At 43.3% G+C, this 19,272-nt stretch overlaps 1 protein-coding gene across 1 annotated transcript; it reads right to left on the bottom strand.

The window, feature by feature from the left end:
• Positions 1 to 353: 353 nt before the first annotated feature.
• On the bottom strand, positions 354 to 9,401 carry LOC148151771 (heme-binding protein 2-like). The gene is made up of 4 exons (XM_087976563.1): positions 9,229 to 9,401; positions 6,457 to 6,586; positions 3,772 to 3,946; positions 354 to 1,986 (listed from the first exon to the last, which is right to left on the bottom strand). The coding sequence occupies exons 1-4, from the start codon at positions 9,358 to 9,360 to the stop codon at positions 1,812 to 1,814; spliced, it is 612 nt and encodes a 203-aa protein (XP_087832689.1). The 5' UTR covers positions 9,361 to 9,401; the 3' UTR covers positions 354 to 1,811.
• Positions 9,402 to 19,272: the final 9,871 nt, after the last annotated feature.

Here is a 19,272-nt window from a genome sequence, read left to right as displayed (position 1 = left end):
TGGTGGTGGATAGGGAGTGTGCAGGCCTCTAGTCTTGGACAAAGCCAAGAGCTGTCAGACCATCCTGGTGGGGACTGGAGGTATTGAGGGATTGGGCATCTATGGTGTGGCAAAGTTGGTATTGTTTTGTTTTCCTTATTGCTTCACTGTTTTGTTATACAGCAAAGACAGTAAATGGATCTTCCACCAGATGGTGACGATCCATCCGCTGCATGATTTGATTAACTGATGGATCCGACTCAAGGATCTGATTGGCCTGCACTACTCCTACCTTGTGAGTATGTATGCATGGGCCTTCCCCAAATTAACACTGTGGCCAGCCTTATAGTCAACGTCCACACCCACAAACAAAGTGTTGTCATGCATCACCCTTTATTTCACAGTGAGTATACATTCCCAGCAGTTAGAAAAACATCAGATAAGCAAAGGCGAGAAAATAAAGGCTTATTTACTCCATAAAAGAAACCCGTGAATGTGTCATTTTAAACAGGAATAAAACCTTTTCAGAATCACAGATTCAGTTTGTCTGTGCTCAATATGCGAAGATACTTTTGAGGAAGTCAGAATTGTATTTCATCTCCAGTCTCTGGATAATGATTTGGACCAATTTTAAAGTGCTTCATATTGGAGTCTCAAACAGATTCAATGCCCCATTGGCAGGTGCCTCCAGTGAATATGTTGCCCTCATACTGGGCACCATCTATGGTTGATACAGTTATATTTGTCCAATTGTAATTTCACTGTACAGAAGGCACACATAGATTGCAATTTGCAAGCTGTGCTAAAAAATCCTCTGCATCGTTACAATTTAAGCATTCCCTTGTAAGTAAATATTTCAATCTGAAACTAATAGAGAGGTAGAGACCCCAAATCCAATCTCACATCTGAAAAGTGTCATGATTTCACACGTAATTACTTCAGTACTTTGTGCTCTGCAACAATACACTGTTCTGTTATCAACTTTAAACATTCTGATGAGCATGATTGGAGTAAGCAAATATAATCCATTGCTGTGTGAAGAGAGAACATTTTGGAACTTATCCTTCACCAGAAACTTCTTGACCTCAGTTTGTACCCAATTTATTTAAAGCATCTTTATAGAAAAGGGAAATTAGTAGATAGCTGAATCCCTGTTACCCAGCGCAGAGTCTACTACCTGTGAACAATTGGGATTAATTTGATGTGTGTGTGAGACTTTAAGATCAAATCACCAGAGGAGTCACTAAAGTCTTTCCCCTCTCCCTAAGATCCAGGTATCGGAAACGAATCCAGTCCTCCATTTGAAGCCAAGCCATTGTTTTATAAATATTTACCATCACTTCCTTCCCTTTGTGCTCTCTGCAATTTATTTTAACTGGGAAATGACAGGACTGCAGTTCCTAGTGAGAGCGAAGAACTAAAGAACTACCTACCCAGGATTATGTGTTGACACTTTGAATTGAATACATGCAAGAGGAGCTTCAGAAAGTAATTGACCAAAAACATTTGAAAACTGAATGTCCAACAGAATCAGAAAAGGCAAAAAAAAACCTGACTGTTGAAGTGAACAGAGCTGAAGTAAGCTCATGCCAAAATGAGGCACTGTGAGTTGGAGACAAAACTTTCTCACTGCTGGTGAAGGGCAGTGTTTATGAAGAGGACCATAGGGCTCTGAGGAGAGGAGATTGGGGGAACTGTTCGATACTGCAAATACTGGCCCATGCACAGAGTGAAATCCAATGTGTACCAGATGGGAGATTAAAAAAGCTTAGAAACATAGAATAGTATTAAGCACAGCTCACTGTTTGATGTCTGAAATGTTTAGAAAAGTTTTAACTTTTCTTTTGAAAGGCAACTTCCATTAGCCCACGTTTGTTAAACCAACCGAGGTAAAAGAAACTGCTATCAAAGGATTTGTTGTCAGCTTCCAAGTCCTTCTTCAATTGAAGCACACGATCTCCGTATGCTTGGCTGCTAAGATTACTGCCATCTTTTTCATCAAAAGCCCTGCAACAGAGTGAAGTAAATGTCAGTTTACTTTGGAGCATAAGGCCATTGAAAAGAAGAACAACAGCAGGCTATTCAGCTCCCACTTGAAATAACTGTAGTAGAATAGAACATCAGATATCACAGGGAAATGATGTAGTTTGGGTGGGGCTCTGATCAAAGAGAGTGGGGCTCTGATCAAAGATCAGAGATCTTCCAAACACCACCAAGTGAGATATTTGTGAGAATGACAGAAAGAAGAGAAGCCCACCTTCAGATGAACGGACTCAGTTGAATGGGGAGGTATTGCCATGTTCTCCGAAGTAGGAAGTGAAGGTTTTGTGACGTGTCGACTCAGTAAAAGGTTTGTGTTAATCAGCATCTGCACCTGATGTGAGCAGCCCATTAATCACAGTCTGACCTGATTTTGAGTCACGTGGGTAAAAGAAGTGACGCACTTAATGTAAAAGACTTTGGTACAATACTCATAGAGATCAACACAGTGAGAAAATTAAACTTCTCAAATAATCCAGGCAAAAAAAAACTGATGGCAAAAGTTTAGCTTTTGCAAACAGATGATATAAATCAAGAAAACTACACATAGTCAAAGAGATGGACAGCATGAAAACAGCCTTTGGTCCAACTTGTCCATGCCAACCAGATATCCTAACTTAATCTGATCCAATTTGTCAGGAGTTGGCCCATATCCCTCTGAACCCTTCCTATTTATATACCCATCCAGATGCCTAATGATGGTGAGACAAAAAGTATTCAGCTATGTAAAGTGAGGCTTGAGTGTCTGGAGAAGAGTGGAGAATTTGTGGTAGGAGTACAGGTCAAACTCTCAGCTCCAGGAATACAACTTATCATTGCAAATGATAGAGCTGATACATCGATATCAGCTCTACTCTAGTTGAAAAGCCAGTGGAGGCGCAGGCAACTGAAGCAATGCAGGATGTTTATCCAGGAATCTTCCCAGATTGTGTCTTAATGAGATCACAGAGTCACAAGCTGAAGCAGGAGAGATCAAAAGGCACAGATAAGGAGGCATTCTCCAAGACTGTTTTTGATCAGATAAGTGGGACAGAGCAGGAGCCAATTGTTAAAAATGCAAGTATCTTTCGATCTGCGAAGCTTATTGAGTTACAGCAGAAAGGTGAGAATTTAAAGCAGTTGTATCAAAAAGCATATACATGGAAGGAGAGTGAATGTATCCCTGTGCAATATTACCTGAAAAATGATACCTTAATGAGGAAATGGAGACGATCACACATTCATGCAGATGAGAAATGGGCAGATGTTCATTAGATTATTTTGCCAGTAGAATATAGGAGGTTTTGGAGTGGCACATGAGCTAGCACTTGGAGGTCATATCGGAATGAGGAAAACACAGGCTAAAATACAAAGATTTTTACTGGCCTGGACTACACAAAGATGGAGTTGAATTTTGCCAGGCATGTCATACATGTCAGCTAATAGGAAACCGCAGGCAGTAAGAAAACCTGTACCTTTAATTCCTATTCCAGCATTTGAGGAACCTTTCACAAGAGTCTTGATTGATTATGTAAGTCCCCCACCTCAAACAAAAAGTGGGAATAAGTACTTATTAACAATAATGGATATATCGACTAGATTTCCTGAGGCAGTCCCATTACACAATATCACAACGAGAACGGTTGTGGAAGAATTACTTAAAATGTTCACTGAACATGGACGACCAGTAGAGACACTGTCACAATATCAACCCTTTGCTTCAGGAGACACAAAAAAAGCATTTTAAGTCATTTTGTTACACATCATACTCACCTGATATAGAACCAATCATGAAGTTTTGCTCCGATTTGAACCAATGGATCTTTTGGCTGAGGTGTACTTGTGACTTGAGGAGTTAATATAACAAATACTTTGATGTTATCTTGTATTTTGCCATCTTTTATGTATCCAATGATTCCCCAAGGGGCCTCGAGAGGAACAATTGTTTCTGCAGACAAAAGGGAACACAGTTGCAGTGTTTGACAAGGTGATAATTAGGGGCATTGCCTGTCGTGATTTAAAAGTTACAAATGGGGGAGGCATGATGGACTGGTTAACACCCCACACATCTATCATTCTCTTGAAATACCTGTAGCCCTGCTTGATTGACAGCTCTGGTTAGAGACAAAAAAAACAGCAAATGCAGGAATCCAAGATGAACAAGCAGGAGGCTGAAAGAGCACAGCAAGCCAGACAGCATCAGGACTGAAGAAGGGTTACACCTGAAACATTGACAGCTGTGACTGTGAGTACTATTGTCACCTTCACAATATTTATTTAATCGAGGTTAAGAGTTTAAGTGTTTGTGGTTTCTGCAGTTAAAACTGCAATGAGTTTTGATGATTGCCAACATTTATATCCCGCTGTAAAAAGAAGTTTATTTTAACGGAGTGGAAAGTTATGAAAGAATGAACTTCTAAAAAAATTTTCATAAATCCTGCTGTCAATATGTGGTTCATTGCTTCTGTACAGTGTACCGTGGGTAAATAGGCAGTGGTGCTCCTGAGCATTGGAGACTTGAGGGTCTATGGAGTTTGAGGGGCATACATTGACCTGGGCATACAAGAAACTGTAGGGTTTGTTTGTGGCCTGGATGGAAGATTGGGGTGGGGATGACGGAATGGGTTTGGGACAAAGACTGTAGGGTTTTTCTGTTTTTATTGGAACTGGGATGAATTGGCTGCCTCCAAACTTTTTCCCAGGTTCATGGCCTGGCAGCAGCCCACTGCTGACTTCTGAGTGTCTTCCTTGTCATTTCCTCCAAGCGCAGGGGAGACTACTCTCACTTTCCATTTTCAGATGAAAATCCAGGCCTGCATCTCCAGATTCTCCAGCCAAGACAGACAGTTTCTCAAAATTCACCCTCTCAAGTGTCATCAGCAACTTGGATCTTGTAATGGGATCACCTTCTTCTAACATCTGGGGCCTCAGCACTTATATCCAGAGCATCCATTAATTATGCTTGCCATCATGAAAATGCTACTTTCATTTCTACTTCCTTTTTTCCTTCATTAACCAATACTCTTTCTTGCCGATATTTTACCTCCAATACTTACTGTCAAATTAGTTTTTTATGAACAACCTTATCAAAACATTTTAGAACTTTAAGCATTCTATTGGTACTGATTCCCTTTTACCCTCAAAAACCTCTTGCTTTCATTACCTAGATCATTGAGGAAAGGAATTGGGACGTCATGTTGTGACTGTACAGGATACTGGTGAAGTCAATTTTGGAGTAATGTATACAGTCTTTGTTGCACTGCTAAAGGAGAGATATTATTAAATTGGAGAAGGTTGAGAAAAAGTTTGCCAGGATGTTGCTGGGTCTGGAGGCTTTGAGTTATCAGGAGAGGCAGGATAGGCTGGGACTTTTTTCACTGGTGTGGCGGGGGTTGCGTGATAACTTTATAGAGTCTTACAAGATCATGAGGGGCATAGATAAGACAAATAACGAATAACTCTGGGGTGTGTGAGTTCAAAAATAGAGGGCATTAGTTTTAATGTGAGAGGAGAAATATTTAAAAGGGACCTGAGGGTCAATGATGTTTCTTATGTGGAATAAACTGCCAGAGGCAGTGGTAGATGCAGGTACAGTTACAACATTTAAAAGACATTTGGGCAAGTTGATGAATAGGAAAGGTTTCAAGGAATATGGGCCAAACACGGGCAACTGGAACTAATTTACTTTGGGAAACACGATCAGCATGGATGAGTTGGACTAAAGGGAATGTTTCTGTGCTATATGGCTATAACTCCTTTACTGTATTTTAGCATCTGGAGAGATTTGGAAAATTAGACCTCACAGTTCCATTTTTCAGAACCTTTTCTATTCTATTGGTCTTCTTGAAATATTTCTATCCTGGAATATTTATTTCCAAACATTGATGACTTTGTCAGAATACCTCTGGGTACTGGATCTATTTTCCTTTTATCTATTTATGTAACCAGTTTACCTGAAGTATTACAAATGCTTTGTACATTCAACGAAAGATTCTTCAATTTATTTACTGATAATCTTTACATTGACCTTACTCACCGATACACTATTCCCATGAAACTCTCTGACTCTTCCTATGTCACTTGGCTTACCTTTTTCCAGGTCACCCCTCTGCCCTATTGCCTTGACTTTTGTCCCTGAGATTAGAAAACCTTACTTTACCCCACCTAGCTCTGGGCTGGATAAGGTCGCCATGTCCAAAGACAAATCAGAGATCATGATTGGAATGAGAAAGTGTGCTTGGTATCCCACTGTACCCATATATGGACAGCTTCCACAGATTCCAATAGGTTAGTAATGGAGGGCACAATGGACAGAATCCTGGAACAACCACTAAGATCAGCAAGCTGGAATCCTTTGGTCAGTGTGTATCTACATAGAGAAAGTTTCAAATAAGCCAGGTCAAATATTAAAGGGTTGTTTTCAATTCCAATGTTACAGTGAAGGAACAGGAAAATTACCTGCATCATTGTGGAACTGTGAATATTCAAAAAATCTTTTGAGGCCGGCCTCCACCGCATTATTGATATCCATTCCGTCTATTTCTGTTTCAACCCAGGGGGGAAATTTAAATTCTGCTTCTTCATAACCCTAAAACAAGAAAATAACATTTATTAACATATGATGTGTGGGAAATCGTGTCTCACGAACTTGATTGAGTTTTTTGAAGAAGTAACAAGATTGATGAGGGCAGAGTGGTGGCCATGATCTATATGAACTTCAGTAAGGCATTTGACAAGGTTCTTCATGGAAGACTGGTTAGCAAGGTTAGATCTCACGGAATACAGGGAGAACTAGCCATTTGGATACAGAACTGGCTCAAAGGTAGAAGACAGAGGGTGGTGGTGGAGGGTTGCCTTTCAGACTGGAGGCCTGTGACCAGTGGAGTGTCACAAGGATCGGTGCTGGGTCCTCTACTTTTTGTCATTTACATAAATGATTTGAATGTGAACAAGTAGGTATACTTGGAGGTGTAGTGGGCAGTGAAGTTACCTTGGAGTACAACATGATCTTGACCAAATGAGCCAATGGGCTGAGGCACGGCAGATTGAGTTAATTTAGATAAATGTGAGGCACTACATTTTGATTAAACAAATCACAGCAGGATTTATACTCTTAATAGTACGGTCCTTGCGAGTGTTGCTGAAAAAAACCTTGGAGTGTAGGTTCATAGCTCCTTAAAAGTAGAGTCGCGGGTAGATAGAATAGTGAAAAAGGAGTTTGGTATGCTTTTGTTTATTGGTCAGAACATTGAGTACAGGAGTTGGGAGGTCATGTTGAGGCTATAGAGAACATTGGCTCAGCCACATTTGGAGTATTGCGTGCAATTCTGGTCTCCTTCCTAACAGAAGAATGTTGTGAAATTTGAATGCGTTCCAAAAAGATTTACAAAGATGTTGCCAGGGGTGGAAGATTTGAGCTATAGGGAGAGACTGACTCTGCTGGGGCTGTTGTCCCTGGAGCACCGGAGGCTTAGGGGTGACCTTATAGAAGTTTGTAAAATCATGAGGGGCATGGATAGGATAAATAGACAAATTCTTTTCCCTGGGGTAGGGGAGTCCAGAAATAGAGAGCATAGGTTTAGGGTGAGAGGGGAAAGATGTAAAGGGACTTAATGGGCAACCTTTCCACACAGAAGGTGGTACGTGTATAAAATGAGCTGCTACAGGAATGGAGGAGGCCGGCACAATTACAGCTTTTAAAAGGCATCTGGATGGGAATGGAAATAGGGAAGGTTTAGAATTAGAATCTCTACAGTATGGAAATAGGCCCTTCGGCCCAAGTCCACACCGATCCTCCAAAGACTAACCCACCCAGAACCCATTCCCCTACTCTATCTAATGCACCTAACCCTATGGGCAATTTAGCTTGGCCAATTCACCTGATTTGCACATCTTTGGATTGTGGAAGGAAACCAGAGTACCCGGAGGAAACCCACACAGACACAGGGAGAATGTGCAAACTCCACACAGACAGTCGCCCGAGGCTGGAATTGAACCCAGGTCCCTGGTGCTGTGAGGCAGCAATGCTAGCCACTGAGCCACCTTCAAGTTTAGAGGGATATGGGCCAAGGGCTGGCAAATTGGACTAGATTAGTTTAGGATAACTGGTTGACATGGATGAGTTTGACCAAAGGGTCTGTTTCCCTGCTGTACATCTCTATGACTGTAAAGTGTCTCTGAAAAAGAACTTTGTTCAGAGGACTGTCCCAGGTGCCTGGATGGAGCATTAAGGTGTCATTTAAGCTTTGAGTTTTAATGGGAATTGGGAGATGTTGTTGGGATCTTGGTCTCAACACTTCTTAATTCATTTTGTTTTCCATGCAACTCTTTCATCTTGGTCATTTTTTGCACAATGGGCCATTTTCTCCCTTGGGTCTTTGGTATAAAATGTATGGAATGTTATTGAAAATCTTCCACACTCAGTTACTGCAGATGTACACAAGATCAGGAAAATGTCAATGGCCTTGAATTTGGTCCTTGTTTCTGGTTGAGAAATTTGGACAAAAAATAACCAATTTCAAAAGAATGTCTGATATTAGAAACAGGAACAAGGCAGTAAGATTTTGGCTGATCTTTGACTACACTTGATCTTCCAGTTTCTCACCTTGTTATGATACCTCCTGATGTGTTTTGAGCCCAAAGATTTATCTACCCCAGCCTTGAATATTCTCACCAGTTGATCATCGACAACTAAATAGTCTAAAGATTGATGATCATCTGAGTGAGGCTGGAGATTCCACAACAGGCTCATCGCTGCTTTCCAATGCTATCCCTATCTCCCTTGATATTATTTAGAAATCTATTGCTTGATGTCTTAAACATAATCAATGGCCAAGCTCCCAGGGGTAAAGGTTTCCAAACTTCACTGCCCTCTTAGTGAAGCGATTCTCCTCATCTCAGTCCGAAATGGCTGGTTCTCTTATTCTGAGACTGTGTTCTCCAATTCCCGAGACTCCAAGCCAACAGAAACACCCTTTCTACATCTACCTTAGCTGGCCCTTTAAGTGTTTTTAAAATGTCAATGAGTAGACCTCACAGTCTTGAAAACTCTGGAGATTATGTGCCCAATCTGTTGTCCTGAGGATGAATATCAGTGCAGTCATGTTTCAGAGTTGAGGGGTAGAGTGGTTGTGGGCGATCGGTTACAGGCTATAGATCTGAAAACAGTCATTAAATAATTTATACTGGTACAAAAATGACAGAATGCAATAAACTTTGAATCGTACTTACATTCTCCAAGACGGCAGCCTCTGGTTCAGGACAGTCCAATTCTTCACAGAAATTGTCCACTTCTTGTACGTGGTCCTGCGCAGCAACCAGATACCCGAAGAGGACAGACACAGTTAAGAAGAGTCTCAGCATCTTGGTGTCTGCTCAAATCGGTCTTGAACGCACTGACTGACTCTCAGCACCTTCAGGTCGATCTGATGTTTGAGTCGAGACTATGGATCGCTTTATACTGTTTTGGGGTGATGGTTTTGAATATGGCTTGGCTGCAGGCATGAATGTCACATGATAAGGAAACAGATACAAAAACACTACAGCTGACTAAATATGGAAATATTATTTTATTACAACCTTGTGATGGATCATGGGCCCAGTTCGTCCTTTCTGTGGATAGTCAGAGGCTGGATACACCAAAAGATATGAATCAGTGTCCCTCAGAAATCCTGATCCAATCTTGTGTCCTAAAGTCTTCGGGTGGGTCTCTCACCCTGAATTCGATGTGGAGAATTGGAGAGATCTGATTAGATTCCTACAATATGAAAACAGGCCCTTCAGCCCCACAAGTCCACATTGACCCTCAGAAGATTAACTCACCCAAACCCATTCCCCCACTCTATATTTACCCCTCAGCAAAAGTGAGGACTGTAGATGCTGGAGATCAGAGTCAAGATTAGAGTGGTGCTGGAAAAGCACAACAGGTCAGGCAGCATCCAAGGAGCAGGAAAATCAACGTTTTGGGCAAAAGCCCTTCAGGAATGATTCCAGATGAAGGGCTTTTGTCTGAAACATTGATTTTCCGGTTCCTCAGATGCTGCCTGACCTGTTGTGCTTTTCCAGCACCACTCTAACCTTGACTAATGCACCTAACACTATGGGCAATTAAGCATGGCCAATTTACTGAACCTGCATGCCTTTGGATTGTGAGAGGAAACCAGAGCACCTGGAGGAAACCCACGCAGACACGGTGTGAATGTGCAAACTCCACACAGACAGTCGCCTGAGGCAGGAATCAAACCCGCATCCCTGACTCTGTGAGGCTGCAGTGCTAACCACTGTGCCGACTCGCTGAGTTTGCCCAAGAAATAATTCATGGATAATAAAAACATTTCTAATTCTAATTTCTACACAGTTCACCCACTTGATTCTCACTGTGCCCCCACCTCCAATGTCACCAAATTCCCTGGCTACACAACAGTACTACAACCCACTATTCAACCATTCTGTGTGGATCTGGTTGTCCAGCATCACCCAATTATACCATTGACCAGGTGATTAACCCTGTCATCACCAGACTAGCCCTTCTGATCCAATGAACAACCCACCATGTGACTACACCCTGTCCTGATCTGACTTTCCCCAGACTGAACCAACCACTCACATATGTGTAGAACTGCAGGAGATAGGCGAGGTCCTCAATGAATATTTCTCCTCAGTGTTTACTGTGGAGAAAGACATGGTGACGTGAGAACTTGGGGAAGTTAATAGTGATACCTTGAAGACAATCCATATCAGAGTCGAGGATTGCTGGATGTATTAGAGTGTATGAAGGTGGATAAATCTCTGGTCCTGGCCAGATATACCCAAGAACGCTACCACAGAGGAGAGAAGAAATTGCAGGGACCCCGGCTGATATTTTTACATCATCGTTAGCCACGGGTGAGGTTCGGGAAGGCTGGAAGGTAGCAAATGTTGTGCCCTTATTCAAAAAAGACAGCAAAGCAAAACCTGGAAACTATTGACCAGCAAGCCTAACCTCTGTGGGAGGTAAGTTACTTGAGAAAATTCTCAGAGAGAAGTTATACATGCTTTTGGAAAGACAGAGTTTGATTAAGTGTAGTCAGCATGGCTTTGTGCACGAGAGATCATGTTTCAGTTCTTGTTAGAGTTCTTTGATGAAATGACCAGGAGAGTTGACAAGGATAGAGTGGTAAATGTAGTCTATATGGACTTCAATAAGGCCTTTGATACGGTTCCACATGGTAGGCTGCTCTAGAAGGTTAGATCGCATGGAATCCAGAGAGAGCTGGCAAATTGGATACTCAATTGGCTTGATGGTAGGAAGCAGAGGGTAAGAGTGGAAGGATGCTTGTTATGCTGGAGGCCTGTGGCTGGTGGAGTCCCTCAGGGGTCGGTGTTGGGCCCATTATTGTTTGTTATCGAGAGCGATGATTTGGATGAGAATGGGCAAGGCATGATTAGTAAGTTTGCAGATAAAATTGAAATAGGTGGTATTATGGACAGAGAGGAAGGCTTTCAGAAAATGCAGCAGGACTTTGATCAGCTGGGGAAGTGGGCCGAGAAATAGCAAATGGAGTTTAATATAGCAAGCGTGACGTCTTGCATTTTGGAACGACAAATCAAAGCAGGAGTTTCTTGGTGAATGGTAGGGCCTTAAGGAGTGTAGTGGAACAGAGAGACCTTGGAGTTCTGGTGCACAGTTCCCTGAACGTGGAGACCTACACCTCAAGTAGATGGGGGAATGAAGAAGGCTTTTGGCACACTGGCCTTAATTAGTCAGGGCACTGAGTATAGAAATTGGGAAATGATGTTGCAGTTGTACAGGATGTTGGTGAGGCCACACTTGGAGCACTGTGTTCAGTTTTGGTCACCTTGCAATAGGAAGGATGTGATTAAACGGGAAAGAGTGCAGAAGAAATATACAAGAATGTTACCAGGACACAACAAAAGTTATAGGCAGAGATTGGACAAGCTAGGACCTTTTTATTTCGAACATAGGAGACTGAGGGAGGATCTCACAGAAGGGTATAAGATCATCGGAGGCATGGATAAGGTGAATGCACTCAGTTTTTTGTCCCAAGGGTTGGGAATCGAGCACTCGAGGGCATCAGTTTAAGATGAGAGGGGAAAGAATAAAAAGGAACCTGAGGGGCAACCTTTTTACACAGAGGGTGGTATGCATATGGCATGAGCTGCCAGCAGAAGTGGTTGCTGTGGGTACATTAACAATATTTAAAAGGCATTTGGACAAATACATGGAGAGGAAAAATTTGGAAATATATGGGCCAAGTGTAGGGAAATGGGGTTAGCGTGGTTAGACATTTTGTATGGCATCAACCAATTTGGACCAAAAGGCCTGTCTCTGGATTGTTCGAACTCTATGACTCTATGATTCACCTCCCTCACCGGCTCATGCAACCAAATCTAATCACTGACCCCACCACCAATGGTCTGACCTAACCTCTCTCCCACCTCGGCCCTCTACTCCCTTACCCATCTGCCACACTGACACCTCCACCACCTGCCACTTTACCCATGTTTGTTACATTTTTCCTCTCTCTCTAGCTTTTCACAAAGGCTTTGGGATAACTCTTCACCTTATTGCGATGTTGGTGCTTGTGCTGTAAAAGGTGGGTACTGCTTCTACAAAGATTCTCAGTGCTGCTTTCTGTGGGGAGTCTTATACTGGGTGAGTTCTGCAGGACCCTCCATCTGAAGACTGGTTGAATAATTGGAGTGTTCAGTAACTATAGCCGGATTCTTCGGGGGGTTGGAGCAATGTGGGCAATGGTAAGATGTGTGGCTGAATCGGGAGAGAAGTCTGGTGAGATTTACTTCAATGTTTTGATCATCTCATTTCACCATTTACACATTTCACAAGCAGCGTGGCAAATTCTCACTGGGCAATAGTCCCAATTGATGGCGATTATTGTTTGGTAATGTCCTGGTTGACGGTTTAACTCATTTCATTAATATTCCGGTTGTGCTCTTACCAAACTTGACAAACAAATAGCCATCAGGACATCTTTGCTAATTTTGAACCTGCTGGTACCATACCAAGATCTAGGGGCAATTGGAAAATTACAGCACTTTGCAACACTAGCCATAGGGTTTGTAGCATTGTTTCATTTTGTCTCCTTAAATTCTTCAATGCTTGTCTCTACAGATCTTAATTTCTTTAAGTATTAACACAAGTTATTGGGATTTAGTGGCAGTTAGATTTAAAGTTGAAAACAAGATGTAAATTGCTTTGAAAATTTTCCAGGTGATAACCAATCAGAAAGAATTGCAGGTAAATTTTAAATATCATTTGATAAAATCTACAAGTAGTAAAATACATGGACTTGTTTTATACAAATCGGTCAGATGAACTGACTTTGCATTTTGTGACTGTTTTTCTGCATCTCTCATGAGTTCAACATCAAAAGATGTAAAATACCATGTAAATATTACTGAGAGGCCGAGAGATGGGTTGTGGGTGTCTGACTGCAAAGTACACAACTCAACTCTGTAGCTCCCTCAAATCCAGGATCATGGTCAATGTCCCTGAAATCTGGACCACAAAAAGTTCACTGAAGTAAAGCCAGCATCCAGAGGCAAATCTGAAGCCAAATTCTATTTTTCCGTCTTGACATTTCAGGGCCTGCATTTCAGAGAAATATTTGGTTCCCCTTTTTAAATCTGTAAATTGTTCAAGTGCTCTTCAGTCTCCCAACGAACAATCTTCAGCAGAATCATAACTGACTGGATCATTGCGCATTGTCTTCATGTTGTTTATTTCCTCCTGGGACATGATCATTCGTGACAGACTGACATTTATTACCTATTCCTTCCTTTTGTTTAGACAATGGTGGCAAGTTGTAATGTTGAGCCACTGCGGTCTGTGATATGAGTATTTGTAGCGAGACAGGAGAGTGACCTCTTCTGAATAAGACCATTTGTTAGACCCCAGCAAGATGCTTGTGTACAGTTGTTTATGACACAATTTATTACAAGAAGAATTGAACATGAAAGTAAGGATGCACTGAGCATTCATGTGCCTACATGTCAAATACTGGGTGCAGTTTCTATTTCCTTATTTAAGGAAGATTGTCAATGTACTGGAGGTGGTTTACAGAAAGATTACGAGATTAAAAACTGAAGTGAATGAGTCATGCGGGATACACTGGATGGGATGGGCTTGTCTCCACTAGAGTTTAGAAGAGTGAGGGGTAATTGGATTAAGTGTATAAGACTCCTGAAGGGTCTTGAGAAGGTGAACATGGAAAACATGTTTCTTTTTGTGGTTCAGTCCAGAAGTAGGACGTCATTACTGTAAAAATGGAGTCACCTGATTGGAATATTTTCCTGTCAGAGGGTTGTATGACTTTGGAACTCACTGCCTGAGAAGGTGGTGGTGCGGGTCATTGAATATTTATACATTTAGTCGAAGGAATGAAAGATTATCAGGAATGATGAGAATATGGAATTTGAAATACAGATAGTTCAGCCATGATCTTACTAGAGGAGGATCAAGGGTCCAAATGATCGACTTTTGTTCCTATTTCGTATTTCTGTATGATTTGGCAGGAGGTTTTAGAATTGCTGAAGAAAAATCTCTGGCGGCAGACGTTAAGCATTGACTAGTTTATGACACGAGGTAAAAACAATGACTGCAGATGCTGGAAACCAGATTCTGGATCAGTGGTGCTGGAAGAGCACAGCAGTTCAGGCAGCATCCAAGGAGCAGCGAAATCGACGTTTCGGGCAAAAGCCCTTCATCAGGAATAAAGGCAGTGAGCTTGAATTGTGGAGAGATAAGCTAGGGGAGGGTGGGGGTGGGGAGAGAGTAGCATAGAGTACAATGATTGAGTGGGGGAGGAGATGAAGGTGATAAGTCAGGGAGGAGAGGGTGGAGTGAATAGGTGGAAAAGATGATAGTCAGGTCGGACAAGACCGGACAAGTCATGGGGACAGTGCTGAGCTGGAAGTTAGAAACTAGGATGAGGTGGGGGAAAGGGAAATGAGGAAGCTGTTGAAGTCCACATTGATGCCCTGGGATTGAAGTGTTCCGAGGCGGAAGATGAGGCATTCTTCCTCCAGGCGTCTGGTGGTGAGGGAGCGGCGGTGAAGGAGGCCCAGGTCCTCCATATCCTCGGCAGAGTGGGAGGGGGAGTTGAAATGTTGGGCCACGGGGCGGTGTGGTTGATTGGTGCGGGTGTCTCGGAGATGTTCCCTAAAGTGCTCTGCTAGGAGTTGCCCAGTCTCCCCAATGTAGAGGAGACCGCATCGGGAGCAACGGATACAATAAATGATATTAGTGGATGTGCAGGTAAAACATTGATGGATGTGGAAGGCTCCTTTAGGGCCTTGGATAGAGGTGAGGGAGGACGTGTGGGCACAGGTTTTACAGTTCCTGCGGTGGCAGGGGAAAGTGCCAGGAGGGGAGGGTGGCTCGTAGGGGGTCGTGGACCTGACCAGGTAGTCACAGAGGGAACGGTCTTTGCGGAAGGCGGAAAGATGTGGGGAGGGAAATATTTCCCTGGTGGTGGGGTCTTTTTGGAGGTGGCGGAAATGTCGGCCGATGATTTGGTTTAAGCGGAGGTTTGTAGGGTAGAAGGTGAGCACCAGGGGCGTTCTGTCCTTGTTACGGTTGGAGGGGTGGGGTCTGAGGGCGGAGGTGCAGGATGTGGACGAGATGCGTTGGAGGGCATCTTTAACCACGTGGGAAGGGAAATTGCGGTCTCTAAAGAAGGAGGCCATCTGGTGTGTTCTATGGTGGAACTGGTCCTCCTGGGAGCAGATACGGCGGAGGCGGAGGAATTGGGAATACGGGATGACATTTTTGCAAGAGATGGGGTGGGAAGAGGTGTAATCCAGGTAGATGTGGGAGTCGGTAGGTTTGTAAAGAATGTCAGTGTCAAGTCGGTCGTCACTAATGGAGATGGAGAGGTCCAGGAAGGGGACGAAGGTGTCAGAGATGGTCCAGGTAAATTTAAGGTCAGGGTGGAATGTGTCGGTGAAGTTGATGAATTGCTCAACCTCCTCGCGGGAGCACGAGGTGGCGCCAATGCAGTCATCAATGTAGCGGAGGAAGAGGTGGGGAGTGGTGTCGGTGTAATTACGGAAGATCAACTGTTCTACGTAGGCAACAAAGAGACAGGCATAGTTGGGGCCATACGTGTGCCCATGGCTACGCCTTAGTTTATGACACGGTGCATCATGTGGAGAAGATTGTCCTGACAGTGGCTCGGTAGAACTCCGAAGTATGGCAGAAAGGTACAAGGTTATACAGGGCTGAGACACAGGCTGACCATTAATTACAAGGTGTCAGGATGGTTCGAAGAGATACCGAAGCAGGAGTCAGCTCTCGGGGTCAACCCCAATTGATGCTACTCATTCCGCAAGTGTACAAGATTGAAAGTCATTACCCAACGTGCTGTTTACAGAAATGCATAACAAATGTAGGACAGGTGTCCTTATTCAGAGGAACAACACACGTTGGCAATATATCATAAACCAATTGATGGGGCTCAGCACGCTTGAGCAACTAAGCTACATGCTCGAGCAATACATCACAGTAGGGAAACACTGAGCAGGCAAACTGTGATACTTTGTACAGAGAAGCTACACTTTAGTATTACCTCCTGGTGAGGGAGGAATGAAGCGATGGCGAGAAAGCCTCTCACAGCTACATGCCAAGGACGAATGCTCTACGGGATGAGGGACACTTCAGCAAAATGGTTCCTTAACCGGCAGGGAAGCCACGATCAAGAAAATGGCTTCCACAAGGGGGTCTGGACACAGTAGGGTTGTAGTTCCCACTCATGAAAGGATTCCAAATGAGAGGCACAGATTTGAAAGTGTTCGCAGAGAAAGTAAATGGAATATGAGAAAAAATGTTTCCACATGGCAAGTAGTTAGGATCTGGAATGCAACGTCTGATTCAGTTGAGGCACTCAAGAGGAAAAATGATGATTCCTGGACTTTGTATTGGGTAATGAGCCCAGCAAGGTGATCAAATTTGCAGTGCGGGACCATTTTCCATGTTCTATGTTCTAGTTGGTGGGCGGCACATTATCAGAGAAGTATTGGACAGGGTGCAGAAGTGATTTACAAAAATGGTTCCAGGAATGAGACACTTCACTTATGAGGCTAGATTGAAGAGGTTAGGACTGTTTGCTTTGGAGAGAAGGCGGCTGTGAGGAGATGTGATGGATTTTACAAAATCATGATCGAGCTGGATAGAGTAGGTCGGGTGAAGTTTTTCCTGATGATAAAAGGAACAGAAATAAGAAGGCAGAGATTTAGAGTCAGTGACAATCACCTGCTAATACATATGGTTGTCCACTTCGGACACTCCGTGTCACTGGTCAGGTTTGTGTGAGTCCTTGTGAGGCTGATGAGGCCGATCCTAGAGACGTATCTCCAACCACTTTGGGCAGGTGCTTCTGGGAGGAGGTGGAAATGGTCCTTGGCCTTGAGATCATTGGAATTCCTTTCTCTGTACCTTCTCTCTACTTCCTCTTGCCGAGGAGCTGCTCGGCAATTGTGTCTTTTCATACAGGAGTCTCCTCCAAGTCAGTTTCTTCTGAACAAAGGTCTCCCATGTATTGATGTTTATGTTATATTTCTTGAGGCAAGTGTCAGGGAGTCTCTGAAATGCTGCCTTTGTCCTTCTATTCTTCACCCAGAAGGAAGGTTCTTGGAAAAGATTTGCTTTGAAGTCGGAACATGGACATCCTAAGCACATGGCCGGCCCAGGGGAGGTGGTTATTGATGGTCATGGCCTCGCTGTTGCTGCTATTAGCTACTTCAAGGAGGCTGATATTAATATGCCTGTCCTCCCAGCTAATGTGGACAATCTGTCTCAAACAGTGTTAATCATATTTCTCAAGGGTCTTGAGGTGCCGTCTACATGTAGTCCAAGGTTTGCAGCCCGGTAAAAGGAGTCAGAAGTAAACCTGCCATATACTCAAGGGTCTTGGTATCAACACGAATATCATGGTCATTAACGGCTTTCATCCCAAAGTGTCAAAGATGATTCTCTCAGATTGGATGTGCTGTTGAATCTCTGCATCAATATCAGCCTTAGATGAGAGATAGCTCCCCAGGTAAGGGAAATGGTTCAGGTTTGGGAGGATTTCTCTGTTGATCTTAACAGAGGAATGGGCTGGAGCTTGATCTGGGAAGGGCTGGAAAAGGATTAGAGCTTTCTTGAGAGTGCATGAAGATTCTCTTCCAAGAGAGCAGAAATGCCAATTGTCATCAGCGTACTGTGGGGGTTCATTTCTTTGTTGATTTCAACCAGTTGAAAAGTTTTTTCCTGTCCCCAGAAAAATGTCCACAGCAATGAGAAGCCTGTTCTTGACAAGATGGGGAATGGAGGCAATGAAGGTGGAGAAAAGGGTGGGCTGTTGACACATCCCTGCTTAACCCCAAAGGATTCTGTCATATTGTTGGCGAGGACTGACACTGATATCTTGCCACAGAGGAGATGGAGAATTTTGATGAATTTGATTGAACGACCAGCCTGAATTGAAAGCCTCATTCACATTGGTGAAGGTCATGTAGAGTGCTTGGTCATGTAGAGTGGTTCGTGTTGTTCCTGGCTTTCCTCTTGGAGTTGCTGAGCAGTGAAAGGCACACATGTTTTCAGGAAAGATTTCCTCCCTCACTGGCGATGATCTTCTTGGTGATGGAGAGTGGGGAGATTCCTCGGTCGTTCCCACCATCCTCTTGCTCCTTTCTTGGAGATGGAGGTGATGGTGCCATCCCTAGGATTGACAGGGATTGCTTTGTCCCAGATTTTCAGGAACAGCTGATATTCAGCTCTGCTTCTCCAATTTGGAAACCTCTGCTTGAATCTCCTCTCTTCCTGTGGTTTTCCCACTTGTTATCTGTCAAATGGTGACTTCAATTTCTGCCAAACGATTATCTTTGATGAGGAGTGGGGAGATTTCCTCAAATAAGTCTCTGTCGATAAATTTTCTCATGGTTTAAGGAGTTCTTTGAAGTATTGGCTTCTTTGAAGTTTGTGCAAAGAGGTCCAGGCATCCTTATGCACGAATTTCAGGAAATTCATGTGCAGCGACAGTTTATGGAATTTTAGCATTTATTATGAAAGAAATGCAGAATAAAACTTGGGAAGACTGCTGAAAATAGAAACACAGAAACATAGAAAATAGGTGCAAGAGTAGGCCATTCAGCCTTTCAAGCCTGGCCCACCGTTCAATCCGATCATGGCTGATCATGCGATCTCAGTGACCCATTCCCATCCTCGCCACATACTCCTTGATCTCCTCAGCCACAAGGACCACATCCAGTTGC

This window comes from Chiloscyllium plagiosum, unplaced genomic scaffold (assembly GCF_037043375.1).
Source record: "Chiloscyllium plagiosum isolate Xiang-an unplaced genomic scaffold, Cpla_swu_hap1 HiC_scaffold_3, whole genome shotgun sequence".
In the NCBI taxonomy this organism is placed as follows: domain Eukaryota; kingdom Metazoa; phylum Chordata; class Chondrichthyes; order Orectolobiformes; family Hemiscylliidae; genus Chiloscyllium; species Chiloscyllium plagiosum.
Note: the sequence above shows the minus strand (reverse complement) of the source record. Positions and strands in the feature narration are given on the sequence as shown.

Coding starts and splice junctions, on each gene's coding strand:
- LOC148151771 (XM_087976563.1), bottom strand. CDS start 9,360: ATGCTGAGACTCTTCTTAACTGTGTCTGTCCTCTTCGGGTATCTGGTT. Junction 6,587..9,228: donor AGGCTGCCGTCTTGGAGAAT/GTAAGTACGATT, acceptor TTCTTGTTTTAG/GGTTATGAAGAAGCAGAATT. Junction 1,987..3,771: donor CATGATTGGTTCTATATCAG/GTGAGTATGATG, acceptor ACTCTGTTGCAG/GGCTTTTGATGAAAAAGATG.